Below are 25,871 nucleotides of genomic sequence, written 5' to 3'. Positions count from 1 at the left end.
TACTCAGAGCTTGAGGGTGCAAATAACGTTGAAAAGAGAAAGTAGCTTAAGCTATTAAAAAAAACTATTATCTTCTAGTTTTATAGGAATGATATGACAGTACGATAAGAAATGCTTTCCACTGAGCATCTTACAAGATACTGACCAAAGACATTATACCTGAAAAATTACTGATGAGATGGACACACAGCTATTAGAAATCTACAGCTTCTGTAAATGGTGCAGAGAAAAGAACATAGCTGCTGATCTGCTCTTCATTTTCTAAAAGCAGGCATTTCTTGCTGAACCACAGGCTATGACGCTGATTTACTTAGAGTGTAATTTTAGTTGCACACTGCCCTCTCAGTAAAGAGCTCTACTACAGCTGCAATTAAACTGATAGAAGCATCCTTTTGCTGTACAGTTTACTTGTCTTTGGGAAACAGCATAAATCCTATTTCCAGGATGCTCTCAAAACTACGTGAGGATTATAATAGGCTTTTTTTTTGGTGCAGTTGTGCCACCAAAAATTTCTACAGTAAATCTAACACAATGAAACAATCAAAACCTACTTAGCAAGCAGCCAAACTAAAACTAAGCCTAAGTAGTAGTAATAATAACAATAAGCACATTTTCACTATTCTAACACTTCTTTTAATTTGAAGTTTTATAGTCCAGCAGTAAGTGCCCATGCAAACTGATCAGCCTGCTGTCAGGTTAGTATTACAGCTAGGACTGTGTCAGTACTTTCATCATCACAAAATGTTGTGGTGCCTTTTGCTGAGATGAAAATGCCTGCCTTGCATTGAGAATTTTTATATGAGCTCTGTCAGCCTTCTGGAAATGAAAAATGAAGCTGTGCAGAAGATTTAATAGAACTCATGTTGTGCTTTTTTTTTTTTTCCAAATGTCATTTTTCTGGGTTATCTGCTGCATTCTGTCCACATCAAAGGTGATGAGCCATACAGAGGGCAGCTCCAGATCTGCATTTTTTCTTATGAACCCGCTACATTAGGCACCAATGAAGTGCTAGAGGTATGAAAGCTTCTGTCATATGGCTTGGGCAATCAAAAAGATAAATTGGAAGTGTTCTGAAGCAAGAAGGGATTATAATGACATTATAAAGCCATATATGCAGCAATACAGCCATGACTATGTCCTCTAAAGAGCCAGATCACACCTTTTAACTTCACTCCGAGTAAGATCTTAAGGAGAACATATTTCTGGAAAAATCTTGCAATACATCTCCAATTGCAACACAAATATGGTTAAAAAAATGGCACAGGCTAACCAGCAGGTACTCAAAATAGTTGGGGCAAAGCTACTTTTAGTAGTTCTGAATTAGTTTCCTGTTAATAATTCTAATCTAGAAAGTATTACAGAGGCTTATGTGGCACGGCCCAACTCCTGCCACCTAGGTCTGAGCATAAGCAACGTAGGGGACAAGGCACAGTAGTTTTGGAAAATTAAAGGATGCATGAGAAGAAGCACTCAGTTCATCACAGAAATGTATGTCCTCACCCTGCATGGAATAGAGTTTATTAACAAAACATTTAATCAAGGCAACTTGCTGATTAATCATTCTTTAAAAAACCTGGTAGCATTACCAGGACTTTTTACACCCCAAATGAGGCACTCTCATTTCCTAGCTTGACCTCATGTTTTAGTGATTGCTCAAAACGGGCAGAACTTGGCAGATCAAAGTAGTGTCTAAGCTGCTTATCTTTAATTTATAAACTCCTGACGTCTTCAGGCTTACAGCAGTGCTTTTAATGTTGGTTTGGGGTTTTTTTGAGGGAGACGTTTCTGCCACTTGTAAAAACATAGTAAAATAGTAATATTTAACTCCTGAGTAGCACTTCTTCATTCTGTCATGTCAGATGCAAATATTTTCGATAGTGTCTCACTTAAAATGACACTAGCATCTTCAAGTGCCAGAATGGTATAACACCTTTCAGACACTCAACACGGACATGCTCTGAGCTGGATCAGATCCACTTCCATTTAAATTTGACACAAGTAGCTGAACACTCGATGAGAACACACTCCAGAGGGTTTACCACAAAGTTAAATTGGAATAAAACAGAGTGGATTTTAAAAAGCGACTTCTCTGAAGGGAAAGTACAAGTCTGCACTAAAAATGAGTATAGGCTCAAGACAGTCTGAACCTCTGAAATGACCCAGAGTGACTCCGACCTTCCTATAGCTCCAGAGCTGGTTCCCCTTCATCCCGTGACAGTCATACAGTGTGACAGGGCTACTGTGAGAGATGGCATCGAAGCAGAACTTCCTGGTGTGAAGTGGCTCCCCGGGACGGATGTCTTCTCTCCAGCCAAAAGTGAACAGCTAGAAAAACAGTCAGACAGTGCAATAGTTTATTGCTAGTGGAAAACGTTTCAAAACAACACACACTAAATGACTTGTCTTCTTGCTGAGAAACCTGTGAGCTACAAGCAGTCTGTTAAAGCCCTTTTTTCTTGCTGCCTGAGAGGAATCATGGAGGCTCACAGTTAACAGAGGAATCCTTCTCAATCAGGCACCAGCTGTCTGAAATTATGCTGTGACACTGCAGTTGTTCAATCATAAGAGGAAGGTGACAGGTCTGACAGTACCAAATTTAAAGACACAGAGTGCATTTTCCTTTTCTATGGACCAATCCTTGGAGGAAACAGGTTGCAGCTCATACTGCAAGCTGCCTACAAGCTCCACTGAGAGCTGTGAGGTTTTTTTTTTTTTCCTTTATTTTTAATTTCTTTTTTCTCGTGTCAGTGCTATTCCATGGCTTTCTGCTTAACTCTCCATTTTCCACAGTACAGACTGAAGCATAACAGTGAGAAAGCTCTCTTTAAAAGATCAAACTTTGCTACTGGAAATCATTTAGCTGTGACAGTTCATGCAGAACTGCATACAGGCTCGTTATCTGTATAGCACTTCCACTCTGTGCTGTTCTTAGCCTGCCTCCAGCACCTCAGCCATCATCCCATCCCAGGCAGCTCTGGTACTCACCTGGCACCCTGCTCTACACAGCATACACATTTCCTGATATCGGAATCACTGTCTACAAATGCAAACTAAAGCTCAGTGTGATGGGGGTCTGATTTGGTATAGTCCTGCTGTGCTTCCTAGATTTTGAAGCTTTCACTGTGACAGCTATCTTCCCTCTGCGGTCTACCTAAAAGAGGCATCTTTCACATCTTCAACACTGTACCATCCTCCAAAATGCCACTGTTGAGAGACATTATTGTTTCCTGCGGCCTGCAGGCACAAAATATAAGCATATATCTGAGTATTTGCTGTTTTTCTTGTATCTCATTGTAAGCCCTCGTTCTGTCTGTGAGCATCTGTCATTCCCTATTTATTTCTGGTTTTCCAGTCAGCATTTTCTCAGTCTTCCCCTGTGCTCTGCTTATTTCTTCTTTCCCCAGAGTGCGTTTTACATTTATCTGCTGTAAAATGCAATGGACAACTTTAACTACATTTTCAAACCAAATTCTTGCTTTTTAAAAGGTTAAGTCTTTCTCCATTTATCTTTATGTTTCCTGGAAGCAGCAGCAGCATCACGCATTCCCTGCAAAACAGCTTATTTCACAACCAAAGTCAGAGGTAAGATTTGATATATGAAAAAGCTACAGCGTTGCTTCCTCAAAAAAAGCAAAGTTTGAGATGGTTTGCCTCTGAAGGAAAAAAACAGCAAAAGCAATTTCCTTTCTTTTGCTTTACTTTTCTGCAGCCAAGTATTAAACTTGGAGCTCAAAGTGATAAATAACATACCTGGAGAAATGGTGTGGAACAGTGATTTTGCAATATTCTCACTCTCATGACTACTTTGCAAGATGTCCTTTTGCAACACCTTTCTCATCTTTCCCAGCGACTTGCTCTCCAAATTGTTCATTCTGTGCATTACTGGTGAGCTGAGGGGCCATTCCTGTTACTCCCTGGACCTTGCCCCGAGGACCACTGCCACACTGAATGCATCAGCACACCTGAAAGAACTAAAGCTTACTATTAAATCAGATCAGACTGATCCAGGGTATCCCTCTGCCTTTCTCACTCCTGTGTGGTTTCTGAAGGCTCTGTTCCATTTGAAAGTCAAGACTCTTCATTTGGTACCAGATAGAGTATATATACTCTATAATATATATATATATATATTTAATTTCCTTCCACTGAAAAACACCACCTATGTAACAGTAGATCTCACCCATTAGATGGCACAGATTCCTCCCCCTCATTCTTAGGCTGCTGTTTTGTAAAACAGTTGCATTTAAAAAAAAAAATGAAGTGTGTTCTCTCTAGTGATGCAGTTATAAAATAAACCTTGAAGGGGCAGACACTAGTTTTGAGGACTAAGACTGAAATTAAAAATAACTAATTGGAAAAAAGATAATAGGTTTCTATACACCCAACTGATATTAAAATTTATAGATAATATTAAAACTTACGTATAAGATTTGAAGGTCGATATCCTTCCAACCTCCCTACTCTATATCCTCCGTAACATGGTAAATTCTGTCTACTTCAACACTAAATGTGGCCAATGTAAAAATGATCTTTCCTCCGTATAATGCATAGCAACGCTACATTAGTAGCTGTAGTCCTGACCCCAAAAAGCTCTGCTTTGCCACTATTTATTGCTTTGGATATTCCTTTGGATGTTAGGAACCAGCAGAGCCCAGCTTCATGAGAAATGGAAGAACCTTTCTGTACTCCTTTATTTGCTCTCACTCATTTCCAGATCTGAAACAAAGAGGCACAGAGATTTCCAAACATATCAGAATCAGGCAGCTGGCTTTCTCTTCACTTGAGGTCTCCAGGGCTGCTGTTTCCGAGTGAGTCCAAGAAATTCTCTGTTCTTCTGGCTCCTTCCTTCCTCCTATTCCCCTACCATAGTCCCATCCTCTGAGTTTGCAACCGAGTAACCCCTTGGACCTGCATGCTTCAGCTTTTGATGAGGCCTAGCCCCCTCATTGGACAGCTTGGAAAAAGACAGCTTTTCAGCTGCCTTATCTTTTAAGAACAACTTAATTTCCAACTGGCACTAGGCCTGAGAAATGACTGCCAGATGCAGCCACTGGTTTGGGACTGTCTGCAGGACAAAGGCCCTTTTGAGGCCATTAGTGCTCTCCAGCTTGACAACTTTGTTCAGTTGCTCACTGCCTGTCTGGATCCCGCTGTCAGTGGGCACTGTGCTCAGGCCACAGCACAAGACTGAAGCAGACATGTGTCCCACACAAAGACAGCATCATACTTGTGAGCTAGACTTTGTCTTGAATTACATCTCTGAGCAGAGAGGGAAGGTTGCACAGCTACAGCCTGGGCTGAGGTGGAGATGCCTGCCCACTTAATCCCTGGCCAGACTGGAGGACTTGAGAAGACGGAGAAGATGCTTGCCACCACATCCTTGGCTGCTGTTTGATCCGCCTCAGTTGCACCTTGAAACAGAAATTAGCTCTGGCAAGAGAGGTGGAAGAAAGCCAAGATGTACCTCACTCCTGCCTTTTCTTATTTTTTTTTTTTTTTTAATTCTGAGGAAGTTCCCAGAGACTTCTTTCTCTTGTTCACCAGAAAAAACCACAAGTGGCCCATGTAACTTTCACCTACTGTTAGTTTTTACAGACCCTGAGGTGTCTCCTTCTCAGGGGCTGCTAAGAGGCTGGCAAGGTGACATGAATCAAGAAGCATAATGGGTCATTTCTGTCTACTGGTACCATCAACCCTAACACCTGCTGCTCTCCTCATATCACATTTTTCTAAAGAACTCTGTAAATTTAGACCAGAAGCTACAAGATCTGCTCAATGTCAGCCCACACTACTTGGAATATGATAATAAAATGCTCAGTATTTTCATTAACTCTTGGTGTCTACCAGGATGTGGAGAAATCATATCAGCACTATGGCTGGAGTAGCAGAAAAGCAGGTGTTTGCAACACTGCATACCATCTCTCCATTGAGGAAAACATTGGGAAAGGCAGAGGGAAAGGATGTTACTTCGTTTCTGGAAAAAATCCAAGCCCTGCATCACTAAAATGTTTTGATCTACTGAAGTTAAACGTTTTCAGAACTTCTTTTCTACAAGAAAACTGAAATCTCTCCTCCAGATAATTTGCACATACTGTAATTCCCTGTGGGATTGAAATTCTGAGTTCCATCCAAGTCTCCTTCATCTTAAAGTTTATGAGATTCTGTAAGTCTTTCTTAACCGCTGTCTTTAAAATCTGCACCTTGCACAGACTGATCCTTGAAACCTACCAGCCAGGTGACCGTGTTCTGTACTGGCAGTCTAAACATTTGAGTAAAATTTGCTTTGTTTTGTTTCTAAACTAATCCAGAAGTCAATGAATTATAATGAAATGATAGAACTATCAAGATCATGAACATACAGTGTCACCCTGTGATACAGTAACAGATATTAGCCCAATCACCTTTCTTCTATAACTTCTATTTTCTAGCTCTAGCGAATAAGGCCCCTTTGTAGGAGAACATGAAATCACATTACCTTAATTTTGTTTGAAAAATTCTTCAGAGTTTCTTGTGTGAGTTCTAGGATTTACACTGCCATGCAGATAGGCTAAGGGCAGCCGTGCTCTGCTCAGATGGAAGAGCAGCTTTTGCACGTGCTGCAGTCTCTGGGACAAAGAAAACCCTCACAACCTGCAGCACCGTCACAAACACAAAGGAATCAAAACAACCTCCGTTTCGCCAACAGAAAACCGACTGCTTCGCGGGTTAAACAGTATCTGTCTATATTCTAAAGCAACAGTAAGATGATTTTTTTTAAAGCCATTTGCTTTCAACCTCGGTCAGATCTCGTTTCAAGCCTTAAGAAGCTCTCAGAGCCGCCCACTCCTCACCTTCCCCGGCCCAGTTGCGTTCAGCTTGTCCGGAGCTGCCCTCTGCCGCCTGTTTTCCGAATTACATCCTTAACACAGCAGCTCTTGGACAAATGTGCGACAAATACTGAGCTGCTCAGCAAAAACGAATTCAATGGCTTGGGCTTTGGCAGTCCCTTTCCCACACAGCCTCACCACAGTGCTCAGAGGAATGTCCCTTCACAGTGCTTTGAACGCTCCTCGGCCCTGAGAAAGGACGTGCTGCTTCCCTCCAGCCCCATGGAAATAACTCCTGCTTTCATAAACAAAGCTTAATTCTACTTATCTATCTCGGCATCCTATCACTGTGCTTCATCTCTGTTAGCTACATGAAGAAGTCTTCTTTCAGCAGCTTCCTTCCCCTTGTGTTGGCACTTAACTAAATTGTGATCATTTTTAGCTCCTCAGCTCCATTCACTTGCACACCTTCCCCTGCATTTCTCACTGTCCTTAGAGAAGGAATTTTTGACCTCAGCACTTCAAGTGTTCCTCAGAATTCCCTCCTGAGCTTTTAATATCTTCAAAAATGCCATACTTGACAACCAATTTTTTCTCTTCAGCCTTGTAGATTTTTTTCCTCATCTGGGTCCCTTGCTGTGCAGAAGAAACATTCATTAAAATTGCTACTAAATGGCCAGGTTGTACTTTCCATCCAGATTCTCTGCTCACGTTGGCCAGAGCTAATTAGTCACAATCTCTTTCCTATGCTACTCACAATCATAGCAAGTACAAATTGGAGCTCTTTTCCCCCACGCTCCTGAGAAGTTATGTTTTTTCCTCCTAATCAACCTAGATTAAAGCATTTTTGAGCCTTTATCATCCCTCATGTTTGTGTAATCCCGTTCTGGCTTTCACACTATTTATCTTGCTTATAGCTCATATTAAAATAGAACCACTTACTGTGTTTATGGAGATGAAAGCATAAAAGGAGACAATCAATAGATGCCCAGGTAGTAACTTTAAAATATTTTCAGTGAAGTGAACTGAACTCAGTATGTTTTCATGACATAGCAGGATAGAACTGGGGACCCAAAAGCTCTTTGAGAACTAGAGTTCCTTTTGGAAATTTAAAAGAATATGGTAAAGTTCAGAGGTTAGTTTAAAAAGAGTACTTTTAAGATGCTATTGAGGTCAGCAGTCATTCAAAAATAATTTCTACACTTAGCTTTACCTTAAGTAAAGGAAGAAACTTCAGATAAGCGTTCAGAAACTGGAAAAAAGAACCAACAATTTTACACTGCTTTTTTCTTTTAGCTGTTACAATACCTGTTCGTGTGACCACGTCCGTTCTGAGCCATCCTTCACACAAATGTCTAGCCTCAGTTCAGTCCCCGTGGCTCCGTGTTTGCTGTCCACGCAGAGATTGGCTGCCACATTTCGAATCTGTAAGGTCAAGCAGCAACATTTCACATCAAACCAGGCTGCAGAACAGAATCTCCAACATTACGGGGTTATGAATTTAGCCATCTATGAAACTGAGCGCCTGAGATTCAGCCATACAGAACTGGTTTTTACATGGTATAACACCAGGTCTTGGAGTGATCTCTTCTTGAACAGCTTCAGAAGCAGCAGAGTTAGAAATACTCTGCTTAATAAATGAAAGGTCTGTATGAAATAGCCTCATGCAAAGAAACTAAGAGGAAAGTGTGAAAAGGTCGAAGCTGAGTCTGGCTGTCTTTTTTACCTGTTACTGGACAAAGTGATATCAACAGTATTACAAGGACAATTTCCAAATGAGACTCTCACAGGCTTCAGAGCAATGTTGCTCTGAACACCCTGCCCCTACACTTGTTCTTCCTTTAACAGAGTAAGGCCAGTGTAGATAAAGCCACACACTAGTGTTGAAAATCCATAAAATTAAAAAGTACTTATCACACCCACCCACAGAGGTTCCTTGTGCTGTCTGTGTGCTTCTGCAAACAAATTGCAGTGGGACTTATTCTTAAAAGGAAATGATCACTTTGGAGGCTGAAATAACTGAGTAATAACCTGTGACTATCACACCATTTATGCACCACTGCTCCTAAGGAGGTTTTTCTGGAGGACTGGATTGAAAATGCATAGGCTGCCCACTAGTACTAAAGAAAGAGAAATGCCATATTTATTTTGAAGTAACACGTACATTTCCCCTTGAATACTCTGGCTGAGCTGCTTAAAAATGCTTCAGACACTGCCAAAGTGAAGAGGATTTCTTAAACTTTCCATTTCAATGAGATGCACAGACAGTAAGTAACCAAAGCCTATGCACATTCATTATTCATTTGGCCGCACTTCAAGTGCTGCGTTCAGTTTTGGGCCTCTCATTACAAGAAAGACATTGAGGCCCTGGAGCACATCCAGAGAAGGACAACAAAAGTGTGAGGGGTTAGGAGCACAAGTCTTACTGGGAGCAGCTGAGAGAGCTGGGATTGTTTAGTCTGGAGAAGAGGAGGTTCAGGGGAGACCTTATTGCTCCCTACAACTCCCTGAAAGAAGATCGTGCTAAGGTGGGGGTCAACTTCTGCTCCCACATAACTAGTGATGGGACAAGAGGGAATGGCCACAAGTTGTGCCAGGGGAGGTTCAGGTTGGATATTTGGAAAGGTTTCTTCTCTGAAAGAGTGGTCAGGCACTGGAATGGGCTGCCCAGGGACATGGTGAGGTCACCGCCCCTGGAGGTGTTCAAGAAACGTTTAGATGTGACACTGAGGAACATGGTTTAGTGGGAAATACTGGTGGTAGGTGGATGGCTGGACTAGATTATCTTGGAGGTCTTTTCCAATCTTAATGATCCTATGACTCATGGAGCTGTATACAGATTCGGGATGTGCAATAGACAGAAGAGAGGTGCGTGTTTTTGACATGCTTGCAACTACTTTGATCCATAATTTTAAAAAAAGAAAGGCTAGATGCTGAATAGAGCTGAGAAGACATTTGCAATTTTCAAAGGAATTTTTTTTAACCAGTCATCATTGTTGCCAAATCACAGTAGACAAACATAAATATTGCTACTCTTAAATATGGCTTATCTCACAGGGAAGATAAACAAAACCAAAACAGGATGAAAAACAACTCATCACAGAAGAGAACACAGGGAGTACAAAAGGGGTAAGCCTTATGCTTGTAATACACATGAGAGAGCTGCTTTGCTTTTTTTTTTAATATAATTATTTTGGAGTATTGGAGTTTAGTCTATTCATCGTGTTCTAAGAAAGATTTAGACAGATGGGAAAGCAACAGGAACTGGAGGAAAAAAAAAACCCACCACATCACCTTCAGGAAAGGCTTTAGGAACTACATTTGCTTAGCCTAGAAAGGAGCAGATTGAGCAAACGATGTGAGCAGCAGCTCGAGCTTCAGAATTCTGAGCCTTCACCAGAGCTCAGAGGCATATTTTTCCAAAACACAGACAAGCACAGTTCTAGGGCATTTTTTTTTTATTTCAGTGCAATGAAATTGCTGTAAAAGCAATTGCTGCTAACCTACTACAAACAGACAGACGCAGAAACTCAGCACCGAGCCCCACAGTAGAGTCACGTTAACTGAAAAAAGGATGAAAAGTACTGAGTCCTCAGTGACTCTCCCCTCACTTTCATCCATCATCCATCAAAAGAGGCAGATAAGAACAACGAGTGGAAAAGATTTTTTATCTATTTTTTTTTCCTTAAGTGAAAAATCTTCTCCAAAGATTATTCGGATTCACATCTCTAAAATGAAAGCGAATATACTCCACATCTAATGAGAGCTCATTGGATTAAAGGGCTGACATAATTTTGCCTAGATGTCATTGCTCCATCCTGTTCTCATTCATTTGGATGTTGTGGTAAATGCATTCTAAGCATTTCTGGAAGGCTTTGAGCCAAAGCTACATTTAGTATATGCACTGCTGGAATCCACCTCTCTTTTTTATTTCCTCTATTCTTCCCTCTGCTCCTGAAAGGTTTGCTCAAGTTAGTTTTAATTCTGGTTTGTTGCAGCCCACATGTTAATGCACCTTTTTTTTTGCTGTTGTGGTTTTATCCATCCTTTCAGTTGCAGAGGGGTAGTAGTTTGTTTTTCATTTTCTTTTTGTATTACAGGCATTTCAGTCAAGTCTGTGCTTTTGTTCTCTGGCATTTCTGTGTGGCCTTGGCAGGCACTAGAAACTGAACCATGCCATCAAACGGCTGCCAGAACCAGAGGGAATGTTCTGCTGAACACCAGCACTATGTTGCCTACAAATCCCCTAAGATCCCTTCACAGAAGAAGGAAAGAGAGCAGGAATGTAGCAAAGAGATGCTGTATTTTCACATATACATCAGTACACATTTGAACTGCTTTGTCTCCAGTCACACAGCACAATGGATGTCAAATGTTCACGTTACAACTAGAGACATCGCTAGCATTCCTGACACACTCCCATTTCCAACATTTGTAGCTGGGCAATTGTGGAGACATTTTTTCTCTCATGTAGTTCTTAAAACATTATCTGAACATGCACTGGGACAATGCTACTAAGAAAGACTGTAGGCACTATAGTTCTTATCGAGGGCAATTCATGTGTTCAAGCACAGACTCTAACAGGCTCATATTCTCCCTGTTCTACAGGGAAGGGGTAAGGCCAAAGGTATAGGACTCTTTCAGCGCTGCACCTATGCTTGGGAAATAAAGACTTGCCAAGTGAGGGAGATTTCTGCTGTTGTAGCATCTGATTTCTGCTTTTTAAATGAGGTAGCAAGCCATATGGAGAAAGGACTGCTTAAATCTAGATACAGTTGTCCTTGGGGTTTATGAAAAAGAGTTAAATAAGAGTTAAAACTACAGCTTCTTTTCTCAACATTAGTAAGCCCATATAAAAAAAGATGTTCCTGAAGAATAGTCAAAGCCTGAAGAAAGAAGCAGATTAGCTCAATTGCACTACAAAAGTAGAAAGGGGAATATATTAAACAGGAGCTGGGGCATTACAGGACAAAAGCTCTTTGAACCTAGGCTTTACGTTTGAAGAAGATATTTGAAGCTGTTGATTTCATAAATATTTCTACATTAACTTTTAGGGAAAAAAATAAAGGACTTACACATACAAAATACTTTTGGCAGATGTTGTCAGGATGGCCATCTACACTAGACTATTAGTTCTTGTTAAAGTATCCCATTTTAAATTCAGGGTTTGCATGCTTTCTTAAAGTATATCTGTGTTTAACTCTATACAGTATTTACATAGAGCAGAATATACTATCTCCTAGATAACGTGATGGGGACAGAATTGTTTTCTTCAGAGTGCCTGGTATGATGCAATGCTTTTGTTCTAGGAGAAAAAAAAAAGGTGATAGCATAATAATGTTTATAGTTATTGCTAAGCAGCATTGTACAGAAACAAGACTGTTCCAGTTTCTCAGCTCATACTAATGAGGGGCTAGGAGGGGTATACAGGAAGGCAACAGCAAACAACCAGTTCTAAATAACCCAAAAAAGTGTGATGGTCACAACCCAGTTAAAGAAAGAAAGATTTGCTTACCCATCCCAAGGAACAGGGCTTGCTGAATAGTCCAAAAGGAAAAATATCCAGCTAGAGACCCTTCCCTTGTAGCAGCCAGCCCTTAAATGAAGCTTAGGGAGGGGTGGATCCTGGTGAATTGCTTTCACCTGTGCTCCCAGGGCTGGTTGTGTCCCTTCAATAGGTGCTCAACCATTGGTTCAGACTGGGACTTAGCAGTTCCCATACAAAGGGATAGAATCAGGACAGCTGATTTAAACTGGCCAAAGGGATATCCCAGGCTATATGACATCAAGCAGAAAAACAGTTTTGAAGGGGGTGGGATTCATCTCTCTCTCTTCCACTGCTTGAGAGGCGAGCAGGGCACCATTTGGGGGGGTGGTAAGCGATTCATAAAATTGTAGAATGGTTTGGGTTGTAAGGGACCATTAAGATCATCCAGTTCCAACTTCCCTGCTATAGACAGGGACACCTCCCTCTAGACCAGGTTGCTCAGAGCCCCATTCAGCCTGGTCTTGAATGCTTCCAGGGAGGGGGCAACCACAATCTCTGGGCATCCTGTTACAGTGTCTCACCACTCTCACAGTAAAGAATTTCTTCCTTATGTCTAGTGTAAATCTACTGTCTTCGAGTTTAAATCCATTTCTCCTCATCCTGCTGCTACATGCCCTTCTAAAAAGTCCCTCCCCAGCTTTCCTGTAGGCCCCCTTCAGAAGGCTGCTGTAAGGTCTCCCTAGAGCCTTCTCTTCCCCAGGCTGAAGAGCCCCAACTCTCAGCCTGTCCTCCTGGGCAGGCGCTCCAACCCTCTCATTATCTTCACAGCCCTCCTCTGGACCTGCTGCAACAGTTCCATGTCTTTCTTTTGTCGGGGGCTCCAGAACTGGAGGCAGGGGTTGAGCCACTCCCAGCAGCATGAGGGTCTACTCTGTGTGCTCATTGTACCCTAACCAGCTGCACCAAAAACAAAAATAGTGAAGCAGATCAATCTAAAGGCAGCTTTATGTTCAGCATAGTCATCTTAAAATGATGAAGGTGGAGATGGTACTGTGACTATCCTCACAGTGCCCCATACAATGCAGGACATGAAATTAACCTTGATGTTATCAGCTCATATAAACACTTTTCCTATATCTGACTCAATGCTGAAAATAAGAAAGTATCTGCAGCTCTTGGAAGACATTAACAACATCCATTTATGTTGCTTTATTTGTCTGAGCAGCACTTAAAGATGATTTTAGTACATGCTTACATTCTCAGATAACCCTAGGTCCATCAATGTCTACAGATCAAATAAGGAGAAATGAGCCACCTTTCCCGCCAACAAATACACGTCAGTTTTAAATGGATTTATCATTTGTGTGAGCCATAAAAAGGAAAAGTTGAAGTCGAAAGAAGTCAGGCACTGCTGAAGGCCTCTCTGAAGAAGTAGAGGACTCTGCTGTGCTGCATGACAGTGATCCAGATGGAAGAACTGCGAGAAGCACGGCTGTGTGGCACTTGTTCTGCGTGCGATGGGGAATAGCTCGTACAATGCCCATGTGACACTTGGTGGGCTGATATTGACTCATTAAAGCTATGAAGGTGAGACTTTAAAACCAAAAATAATCAAAAGAGATTAGTGCATTCTTACATTTTAATCCCTTTTCAGATATGCTACTTGATTTAACTTCACGTGTGACATTTTCATGCCAGTGCTGTAAAACAATTTATAAAATCCATGAAGTCTGGACTGAAAAATGAGTATTTTCAGGTCCTATAGCTCAGAACTGCTGCAGTGACTGAGTGACTTGCTTTGTATTAAATCACTGAATAAGAAGTTTATGCAACAATAAATGAAACCAAGCTTAAATATTTCCCTTTTGACTCAGTAAAACAAATCAATCTTTTCCTATCTCCCTGACAATAGGATTAGTAAAACAAATTACAATGGCTGACAGTGTATGATTGATTTACTGTAAAATGTTTCCAAAGATATTGCTGGAAGCTGCGCAATACACGTACAGTGGCTTGTAGATTTAGGAGTACTTCCTAAGAAAACATTCAATGTACAAATCTCACCTAATGCAGCTATTGTTTTTAACTTCCTTCAGCAGGATTTCCAATACACACTACAAATAAATTATTGCACCTTTGAAAGAGAATGGGATGGTTATTACTGTTTTTCAGCTTGTAGCACACTTTCCAATATATTTTTAAGAAATGAAACAAAATCTAATTTAAAATTTGCCTTTTTTTCTTTTTTCCCATGGCAGGAGAGAAAACAGTACAGTAATCTCATCCAAAGAACTGACAATCTCACTAACCTTAATCTGTCTGGATTCGTCGTTGCATTGCTTTGCTGCACATATTTCAGATGTTAGAAGGCAGAACAAAATATAAAATGAAAGATACACCCTGCCAGCTACAAAGGACAAAAGGCACAAACAAGAACAAGAGATAAGGTCGTGTTGAGGGTAGGGGAGACAACTAGTTCTTTGTTTCTCAGATTTACTTCTTCTCTATTGTGAATAGATTTTGTTGAGAGATTTAGGTATCAGATTTTAAGAGTGTTTGCAGAAAGAGAGGAGTTATGCAGAGGTTGTTTACGAGATGTCTGATTTTACACCGCATAGCTTCTACTATCTGTGCATCAAGATACTAGAGCCAAAGACTGCCTGCGCACCTCTTTGTTTATTCTTCCTCAGACTGATATAAAGTCTTTCCAAGTGCAAGCAGAGAGAGTACTAAATGGCAGTCAGCCTTGGCACAGACTTCTGGTGTGTTTAGTCAGCAAGGTCTCTAGAGCTGCTTGATTCTTACAGAACAGTAACACACAGTCTGTGTTCCTCTCTCTGTTTCTAATTATGGCAGCCACTGACCTCCAAGTTTGTTTAAGTTCTTACCAAGAGCCAACAGATTAATTAAAACTTCACAGGAATGTGATAGTCTCGGGGAAAAATAGAGTGGTAGGACTGAAACTTCTCTTGTTATGTCAGAGAAACTGTATTTTAGAGGAAACAAATTCTTTGGTCTTCATCTCCTTCCTGAGAACTCAATAAGTACTTTTAAGGTACAGATTAGTTACCACTGCTATGATGTACAATTTACTTTCATGAACTCATGCTTTTATGCGAGGAATGCATGTGAATGATGTGAGCAGAATTAATATCTGAATCCCAATTTCTTCTACTTAGACCCTCTCACTGAGTTAAGAACTGTTTGGCTGTCTATAGAAGTTACAGATCTCATGATCACAGTCCTTGAAGAATGCACATGTATGCATGCGGAAGACCATGAAAGAGGGCATAGAAGTAATGACACAATCCTGATCAAGCCTGGCTTCTACTGACAAATTTGTTACCTCTTGATGTGAATTTATGCCATAAAGTATGGGCAGCAGCATTAACGATACAAGATACATTAACAACAAAGGATTTCATTATTGTCAAGGAGTAACGACTAGTAAGAAACACATAAATTTAAGTTCCCTTGAACTTCCTTAACTGGCAGCTTTTAGAGAAGAATTCAGGACTGCTACGAAGGAAGGAAGGGAGGGAGGGAGGGAGGGAGGGAGGGAGGCAGGCAGGCAGGAAGGAAGGAAGGAAGGAAGGAAGGAAGGAAGGAAGGAAGGAAGGAAGGAAGGAAGGAAGGAAGGAAGATTTGGAGAATAATAAAGGTATCTATGTTTAGCAATCCTCTGGATGGACCTTGACTGCTGAGAATATACTGAAAGGGTCTTATCGAAAGTTTCGGTCAAAAACTGCATTCTTCAGTTTGTCCTAGAGCCCCAAGAGCATCTCCAGTAAAATAAGAAAGGTCCAGAACTCAGCACAGATATTCTTACGCTTTTTATATAGCAGGAAAACACAGAAAGAGGAAAGCCTTTCTTATAAATCTTAATGAATCGAGAGGAAAAAGCTGTATGTGCGTCACCTTCAAGATGCAGTGAATCAGCAGCAGCATCAAGGAGTAAAAGGCCAGTGAGACTTCCAGTACACCTACGGAAGTAATTTCCTGTCCCTGCACTCTTTGTGTTTCCATTTCACCTACAGAAAACAAACTGTCAAAATAAATAGGGTTTGCCACGGCTCTGCTGTCCATAGAAATCTGTAGGCAGATCTTTGAGTATGGTTGGAGAGTTCCAGCAGGCTGTTCGTTTGCCCACTGCTCAAGGGATGCTCAGATGCTAACTTCCCTTTCCTCTCCTTTCCCTTCCCTTTTCCTCAAAAGACGCATTCCATTTGTCTGCTACCAGCATGCGGAACCAACAAAATACAGACCACAAGTTCAGCAAAATTAGTCTTTTTAAAAGAAAAGTAGCAAGGCTCCACTTTTCATATTTGCATATATGAGCAAGACAGACCAAACATAACTGCATCCACACAGTAATCCTGGTGAACTGTAAGACTAGGAGGAGGTATATAAGCAGATACACAAAAATATGGTGTTCAGACCTCCTTTTAGAGTCCTAATGAGACTCTAAAATCAACTTGTGATATGCAATAACAAGTGCTACATATTCTTTTCCATGTTCTTGTCCTCAATGGGCATGTATCTTATGGCCTATACACACTAAATTGTAATGAATTATAAAATGGAGAGCAACAGTCTTAAGACATGACAGTTTCTCATTTTAATGGCTAATTCAGGGATGAACTCCCTTAATAACACTACTTATCAAAGGTGCCAAATATAATTGCATACTTTTAATTTCCCGTGATGTAAAATGTTAGGTTCATTTAAATTTCTTCTAATTTGTATTCCTCACCTCCCCCCAGGCAGCAGGTGGAGGCTCCACAGGTGGGTAATATTTGGGGACATCCCAAGCCACTGCAGCCATGAACCACTTGAAATCTTTACATTTCAGGTGCTTGCGAAGTTCCTTCTGGGCGGAGATGTCACCAGTCGAGAGATGTCTGTACTCGGGCCGTCGCTGGTAAATGTACTCTGCAAACTCATCCATCCATGTCTCCGCCACACGCTTCAGGTTCTGTGCAGCAGAAAAAACACAAATATTATTCTTTTCATGCCTTGACTGAAATGATATCCCTGATGGGGATAATTAAACAAACAAAAAAGTCTATAGCCCATACAGCTTGTAAGCTTAACAGGTCTAGTTTTTCATTCTTAACATATAGAAAAAATATCAGTAAACATATGCTACCTTCAGTAAAGTGTAGAGCAACCACTACAGAGTATTAAATATCCTGTTTTCCTGCTGACTTGGTAAAATAAAGTCTTTTCTCAGATGAACATCTTATTTTACTTCCTATTCTTTACGCATCTTCACTTGGGCTTTGATTAATGCTGGATGTTAAACAGAGATTTTCTTTCAGCTGCTCACATTTGTACTTGTGCCTTTTCCTGTTAGCTTAGAACCTACTAATGAGCACAAATAGTTTGAGCTATTTCTTCTGTTGTATCTCACTTCACATCTGAAAGGCATCTAAACCTCAGCCATCATATGGCCTCTTTGCCTAGTTTTCGCATTTCTGAGCCTTCTCCAGTCTTGACTAACTTCTCTTGACCAATCTGCATCCCCTGTTGCTTCCTCAATTCTCTTCTGGGAGATTTTAGAAAAATCCCCTAGACTGGAGGTCTAGTTGCCCTGCACTCTTTCCGAAAATTACATCTCACAATTCATGCCCATATTTTGGGTATGAATTACATGCATATGCATGGGGACAAGCAATCATGACCTTATTGTGCTCCATCTCCTGTTCAGTTTTGCATTAGCTTTGGACTGGAAGTTTTGCTGTACTAGTGCACCAGTACATCTGCGAAAGCATAGCCCATAATCCTGGAGTGCAGCTGAGCTGAGGCAAAGCAACTTGAGGGATGGGCAGAGCATCTTGTGGCTTTCTGCACTCATCCTGTAGACATATCAAGGGCTATTTTTTTATGAATCCCAGTTCTGGCTTATGTCCCAAAAAGTTTATTTTTGTTGGCACTTTACAGGAAAGAAAGCTACCAATTTTCTTGTGTAAGAATCTGGTCAAAGTAATTAAATTAGCTTGCTTAAATTATAAAATGAAAAAGACTTGCAAGGAAAAATCCCAGGCAGATAAGACTGAAAGAAGTAAATTTTATTTTGTTTAGCATCACAGAGTCTAAATAGCTGTGGGATAGGTGGGGATTTTCTCTGTTTCTGTATGTTATTTTTCTACATGAATTTATACGCAGATGTTGAAGTGGAGTACAGATTTACTCTACCTTGCATTTCAACAGCTGCCCAAAAACCTCTTATCTTACTAATAAAGCAACGTCTCGCTGGATGACATTGGCACTCTGAAGTATTCTTATTGCTTTGTTTGTAAAAACAAGATCATCAAGTTCTGTAATATTCTTTTTATAGAACACTAACTGCAGAATGCTGAATTTGCTCCGTAATAAGCTGGAGGACAATGTGCATCTGATTATCAGGAACATAAGGTAATGCTTCTTCTCAGAACATCCTCTGCATATAAGTTAGCCTGATTCTTACTCTGATTTGCTCTTGAGATTTGTTTGAAATATCCTTTTTGAATTTTATTAATCTGCACAAACTAGAAGTCTCTGAACTAATAAGACTGATCTGAATAAAAGAAAGCAAGATACAGAATGAACTTTTAGCTGAGATTGCAAGATAAGTTTATAGGTGTTTTGTCTCTGTGAAGAAAATACATTAAAACCTGTAGGGGTAAAGCCAGCACAATTAAAGAAGTTTAAGAAATCACATCACTTCTATCCCTACACAGAAATGGCTCATCCCTCACATAAGATTTCCTTTTCTTGTGATTTCATAAAAACCTACATTTCTTTACTTTAAAAGACATTTGAATTCAATACAGGAACTGGGTTGGACGAAGAAAGCCAGAATAAATTTAAGAGCAACACCTAAATGACAATCCCATGCTTTTGGCAGAAATCACATAACACATTAATCTACCAAGTAAAAGTACTGTGTGATGAGACTCTGTAGATGAGGCCAAAATATGCCTAAGTATACTAAACCCAAAAGCTAAAATCCAGAAAACAAGTGTAATCCTTCTAGCACATTTTCCACTTGTATATGCTGTATACTTCATTTACTAAAATGCAAATAAAGTTCAAGACTGTTCTAGAAAATATCATGCTACTTTTTTGGTAATCTCTTGTCTAATAGTGTCATTTTCACATTAAAAAGCATACAGTAAAAGTACAGAAAAAACATTTCTTAGGAAAGAAAAATTCAAAGTAACTTCAGCAGAGACGTATCCCACTGGTATTATAGAAGACTGCTGGAATTTTCTCCTGCTATTTGGCTAATCAAGAACTGCATTCTTCCCTAGATGATTGTAACTAAATGAGAAGGGAGTCCAACAGACATGCTTCGTATTATTACACTTGCTTATTGGCTCAAAATTCCCATTCATCCATTAATATCTCTTTGTTTTCCAACAAACCCTTAACTGATGAAATTTTTTCTTTCTTTTTTTCTTTTTTATTTTTATTTTTATTTTTTTCCTGTGATGGTGGGAACTTATCAAACTTGAAGAAAATATAGTTCTGCACACCACCCCCTAAGTATCAGGTAAGCTGCTTTATCCATATATCATAGAATATCCTGAGTTAGAAGGAACCAATAGGGGTATCCAAAATTCAAATCCAAAACTGAGGGTGATGTCCAAATGCCCCTTGAACTGCGGCAGCTCAGTGCCATGCCCATCGCCCCATGGGTAATCCTCAGCCCAACCTTCCCCTGATGCAGCTCCATGCTGTTCACCCAGGCCCTGGTGCTGTCATCAGAGAGCAGAAGCCATAGGCTGCCACGAGGCCTCCCCTCCATCTCCTTTTCTCTAGGCTGAACAAACTAACACATGCCTTGCTCTCCAGACCCTTCACCATTATTGTAGCTGTCCTTTGGATGTTAATAGTCTTATGTTCTTAGTATACACCTTTGAGTCTTGCAGCCAGCTCATTGATGAAAATGTTAAAGAAAACCGGCCCTAATGTGGAGATCTACAGATCCACATCAGTGACTAGCCACCAGCCTGATGTAACCTGACCCATCAGCCAATCATTCACCTACTGCAATATTTATTTGTCTAGCTGCAGGCTAGACATTTTATGCCGAAGGATATTGTGAGAAACGATGCCAAAAGCTTTGCTGAAATTCAAAAATATTGTATCAACTGCTTCCCTTGGTCAATTTGGTGGGTAACCTTGTCATAAAAGGAAGAAAAGTTAATGAACAGGACTTTCTCCTCATGAGCCCACAGTGGCTGATTAATGACTGTATTGTGCTTTTCAGTAACTCCTAGAGTAATCTTCTCCATAACTTTATTAAGCACTGAAGTGAGACTGACAGGATCAAAAATCTATTCAAAAATTTATTCCTTAGTTCTTCCGAAACCTATGCTTCTATCCTATGCTAAAAATTTTCCACACGTTGGCAGATTCTATAATGAAACTATATCCTCTTAGCATGTTCATACATTACCATCGTTAGCTGAACCGGTATGAAGCAGCCCTTTGAATTTCAGTAGGTATCCTTTCAAAAATATAAACTCCTTATTTGCTAGCTCTAAACCTCTGGACTATTTACAAACACGATTGTAAGGAGCCCTCCCTCCTGAAGTAGTGGAAAGCTCTTTCTGAAGTTGGTTGTTACGAGAAGAAAGCATTCTGTACCCAAACAATTTAAAGAGGTTTATTGTCTTCATTTAACATGAGATTCTTATCTTTATTATCACTACAGTAGCTCAGTAATCACAACATTTCACTTTAACATAAACATGTACAGACCAGTAACAAAATCTTCAAATAACAGTTAACCCCCATATTCAGATTGAATGAAGTCAGGTAGATCAAATTCTGCAAGCTAGCCCAGAGCAACCTCACACAACCAAAGGTGAACATCATTCAAATTTCTACTTACAGTATAATAACCTATCAAGTCCTTGGAGATGAATGAGCTCTGCTGAGTTGAATATTGCAGTTCTGTGGCTGTTTAATATTGTGAGAAGTTGCTCTATGAGAAGAACCTCCTAGGAACATAACTTCTCCACACACATGTCAACAAGATTCTAGTTTCCTACTGACCTTACCAACAGAAAGGAAGAGGCTCACAAGTGAAATGTGAAAGAAGTCATCTTACTTTAAGGCTTACTTGCCAAGTGACATACTTGCAAGGAAGTGATTTCAAGTCCTTTGTAAGTCTCTCCTAGAACTTTCCCACTATCTGTGGGAGAGTTTGACATTGTGGAGGAAGGAGGACTGTGTCATGTCCTCCTTGCCTGAGCCTTGAATGAGGCTAAATACATTCTGGAGTGTTTGCCCATATTAAACTCCATAAATGAGAAAGAACAGCCATCAGATCTTGACAGAATGTGAATATAAAGATATTTGAGAAGATGCATACTTCTATTTGTAAGGTTGTGACAGTGCCACCTAGAAGCTGAGTGATGCATGCAGGGGTCATATCCAGCCTCAGAAAGACTCATTCATCAGCTGCCATCAGTTGTCCACGCATGCATTTTTGAAGTGATTACATTTTGAGGCGCTGCTATAACTTTGCTCTTTGATAAATCCTTTACCACTGGGCGTATATTTGGACAAGTTTTCCTTGATTTTTTATGTAACTCACACATTTAAAACTGGAACTTTGTGTTAGATTTTCTTTCAGCAGTGTTCTACAACAAGACTGTAAGTTACAATGTCACTGATAACCAGACTTCAATAAAGAGTTGAAACTACTTGACTGGAGAAAGAGACAGAAATATTTCATGGACTGTTTTGTCCTGTTCACATTTCTCAGTGAGTGGGAAACATACATCTCTTTGATCAAATGACAGCCCCTTCTTTTTAAGGATGTAAGATTGTCCGCCTTTTTCAAGAGAGATGTTATTACTGAAACTCAGTGAGAAGATGGGAGCTGGTTAGCAGGTTGGAGAACTGGACTCAGGGAGAGACATAGCAAAGGACAGATTCATAAATATTTTCTCTGAGCAAGGTTAAACTAGATTGGTCCCTGAGAAGAGAGAGGTAATTCCACAGTCCATAATAAAAATGTTACCTAGAGACATACTACTGCACACTGCAAACCTGCAAAACTCCATCCCACAGTTACATCTTTTCCAATTCACGTTCCTGATGCAGCAGTTAAGCTACCATTAAAATGCAATTTCTGTTTTCAGTTTCTCCAGATGTTCCTAAGCATGTTTTTGTTATCCAGTGGCACAAAAACAGTGCGACAATTCTCTTATTTGTTTAACTTCCCCTACATAACTGTTTTCTTCTGATTTTGTGCCTACCTCACTCTTGGAATGAAACCAACCCTGATCCCAATCCACAGACTTTGCTTTTGTCAATATTAAACTACCACGGGAACAGGTGCATCCTGCCATGAATTCCTGTTGTCCTGCATTTAACCTGGCCATTTTCCAGGAAGCTGTGTGTCACCAGCAGACACACACACATCTGGTGTTGTTTTATGTGTCACAACAGTCTTTTCTCTCATCAGGAAGGACATAAAAAAATCACTTTCAATTACATCAATCAAACACAAGTCACTGTAGCATGCCTAGAGCCTTCAGCTACGAATGCCTAGAGCCTTCAGCTATGAAATGTAAGAGGGGATACAACTGTTTATTTGCTGAAAAGAATGCAACAATCTCTGCCACAACCAACGTATTAATCTATTTCTTCCTAATAACATTCATACGTGGTTGTTTTCTCTCTACCCACTTCATCTTCCTATTTTAAATGTTCTTTATTGTTTGTTTTGTGAAGTGTTGTTGCTGCTTCAGGACAGGTCTCTTTTTTACGTCTGGTAGCAGCTGCATTTCATTTGGCTAGAAATAACGTAACGTACAGTTTGTTTTACATAAGAAGTATTTAAAAAGCACACTGGGATCCAGCCAGCCAAGAGAACTATACTTTATGTTCTTCTGGCAAATGGGTAATATAACATAACAATAAATCACTGCGAAGAAGGAGAAAAAGTATGACTGGAGGAATCTATTCAACAAGTATGGATTAATATGACAGAGGCAGCAGAATACAAATCCTCACAGCGCTCACAAGGAGAAAAACAGTACCCTAAACCTGAATGTCATGCAAACACTCCTCCTGCAGTGACAGCACACGCACACAATCACTACTCTTTTCTGTATATTTATACAGTGGAAGCATAATAAAGCATTTCCTGGACACCAAGTACAGCTTTGTGATGTGCAGATCTCAATATCTGCCCACATCAATTATGGTCAAATGGGGGCTTTCTTCCCTTTCCTCTTCTTCTCTAACTCTCTCTTTTTTTTTTTTTTCTTTTTTTTCTTTTTTTCCTTTGGCATAAGGCAGTGCTACTGTTTGGCAGCCTCTTCTCTCAAACATTTTGTTTTGGTCCTTTGTACGTAATCGTGTTTAAAACTTAATTAGCTTTCATTCCAATAATGGTTTGCATTTGTGTAAAAAAGCAAGCACATAAAGAGATGCCTGCAGGTGTAAAAGAAAGGCTTCTTGATGGAAGATGGTGCATTAACTAGGTGACAAAGCTGGTGGTGTATATAAATAACTCTTGTGGGAGTTAGCACAGCACAGCTGGCAGAGAAGCAAGAGACTGTTTTCAGCCTGTATACTGTAAATACCTAAAACTGAAATTCTAGAGATGTCACCTGAAAACAGCCATAACTTCATTCTCTTTAACAATGTTTGTATCTCCACCACCACAAAAAAAAAAAAAAAAAAAAAAAAAAAAAAAAAAAAAAAAAAAGTTAAATCTACACTGAAAAAAGGGAAGAAGTGGCTGGAAAAAGCCAACTGTCACTAAAGGACACATCTCTGCTCACTCGAGGCTCACTTGCGGGGCTCGGTGGGCAGCAAGCTCTGCATGCACACACGGTGCATTGCCAGGACACTTCCTGCCCCAAGCTCTGCCCCTGCACGTCTCTTCAGCCTGTTCGTAGGGCAGCTGTGGGGAGAGAGAGAGAGTACAGCACAGCATTCTTTTGGCCACTCTAGAGAGAACTGTTTCAGAAGGGTATAAACACAAGCTTTATTTACTGATGCCTGCTCCTCAGCAGGAAGGAGAATGATGGTGTAACATCTGTTTGCTACTGTGATGCCCACTGTGGACTCATACTTGGTAGCCTACAGCCCACCTTTGCTGATAATCCTAGAAGAGAGTTCTTTCAGCTACATAAGTTCTTTCAGCTCTTTCTTCAGCTATATAACCCTGCTTCCAGTGCCAGGCTGTTGAACAAACCCTAGGAAGTGTGCTAAGCATTAAGGAGGTGACTATGAAAGTGCCAGCACTGCTCCTGAGCAGCGTGCCACATCTATTGGTTGGCGCTCCAGTCACAAGAAAACACAGCCTTATGAGCTCTCATTACCTAACTGTTTCTCCTCTATTCTTTAACTTGTCTGGAAACAAAAGAAGATGTTGAAGGGCTGCTTTAAGAAAAGCCCAAACATTATCTGCAGCTGGAAAAAAAAAAATAAAATAAATGATCAAAATATTATAGGAAGCTCTGCCAAAAACGCAAACGTAGTCACAGCACCAGATGTCTAGCTACATTTCTTTATTTAAAGAAGCCATCTTTTCAAAGCCACAGAAAAAGGCTGAGAGAATGGTTCAGGTGGGAATCTGAACCCACCTTTAGCAGCTGAATTCCTGAAACAAACTCTTGCAAGTCCCAGTTCAGCAACACTGTAATGAGGCAAATGTCATCAGGCTTGTGTCTGCTGGGTCAGAGGATCACTGTGCTCTGGGATCCCACGTCCTGGAGTGCAGGGAGGAATTCAGGTTAAGATTAGGATTCACCATGCTGCTGGGTTAGCATCCAAACGTGAACTTCAGTGGGACTGCCCTTCCCTTCAGGAAGGCCTAATGCTCTAATGTTCTGAGTTAAGGCTAAAATGATGTGTAAAATACCTGTAAACAAAAAAAAATTCTGTGGATATATTTTGAAATTCCAAGTTCATCTCTGTATATCCTACTGAAAGTGACTGCTTATTGACAATTTTCTTATAGCTCTGGCAGAATCATGAGTAGAAAAATACCCCCACCCCAGCAGGAAGCAAAATAAAATAAGTAATTTTCTGGGATACATCTAAAAGAAATTGCTAATTGCATTCTAAGGTCTAACTTAATAGGTAACTCAGTAAAAGAAAATGGCTTAACTGAAATTCTTAAATATATATATATATATATAGCAACAGTGAAGAATATCATAAAGCAACTGAAGCAATCCAGTCAAACAATTCAGAAGTTCTTAACAGGACAACATCTTGTGTAGGGTTTTAAGATTTGAGGCCTTGTTTGCTACACTTTACCTAAAACAAACAGATAAAAGTAGCTATTAGTCACTGCAGCATTGTGCAGAGGGTGACTGAACAAATGAATGAATAATTACTTGGTACTTCCACACTATAATGAGGAATCACTGCTGTCATCTGAATACCCATTAATCTCATTTTATGTGCAATTACCTGTAAATTGGGCCTCTGGCAAGCAGTGACATTCTGAGACATCTCCAGAAAAAAATATTCAGCTTTGTTATCTGCATTTATTTGTGACTAGTATTGGTCTAGTGGAGGTTGGTGGCCCTGCCTGTGGTGGTGGTGGTGGG

General features: G+C 40.3%; 1 protein-coding gene across 1 annotated transcript in view; it reads right to left on the bottom strand.

Moving 5' to 3' along the window:
• Nucleotides 1-25,871, bottom strand: part of GALNTL6 (polypeptide N-acetylgalactosaminyltransferase-like 6) — a 429,682-nt gene that overhangs the window by 4,273 nt on the left and 399,538 nt on the right. The window contains exons 9-11 of the mRNA XM_420520.8: nt 17,048-17,269; nt 8,115-8,231; nt 2,176-2,325 (exon numbers count right to left, since the gene is read on the bottom strand). Coding sequence (XP_420520.3) covers nt 2,176-2,325; nt 8,115-8,231; nt 17,048-17,269 — 489 coding nt within the window. The remainder of the gene's footprint in view (nt 1-2,175; nt 2,326-8,114; nt 8,232-17,047; nt 17,270-25,871) is intronic.

Source organism: Gallus gallus, chromosome 4, assembly GCF_016699485.2.
Source record: "Gallus gallus isolate bGalGal1 chromosome 4, bGalGal1.mat.broiler.GRCg7b, whole genome shotgun sequence".
NCBI classification, from domain to species: Eukaryota; Metazoa; Chordata; class Aves; order Galliformes; family Phasianidae; genus Gallus; species Gallus gallus.
This window is presented reverse-complemented; position numbering and strand designations above follow the sequence as displayed.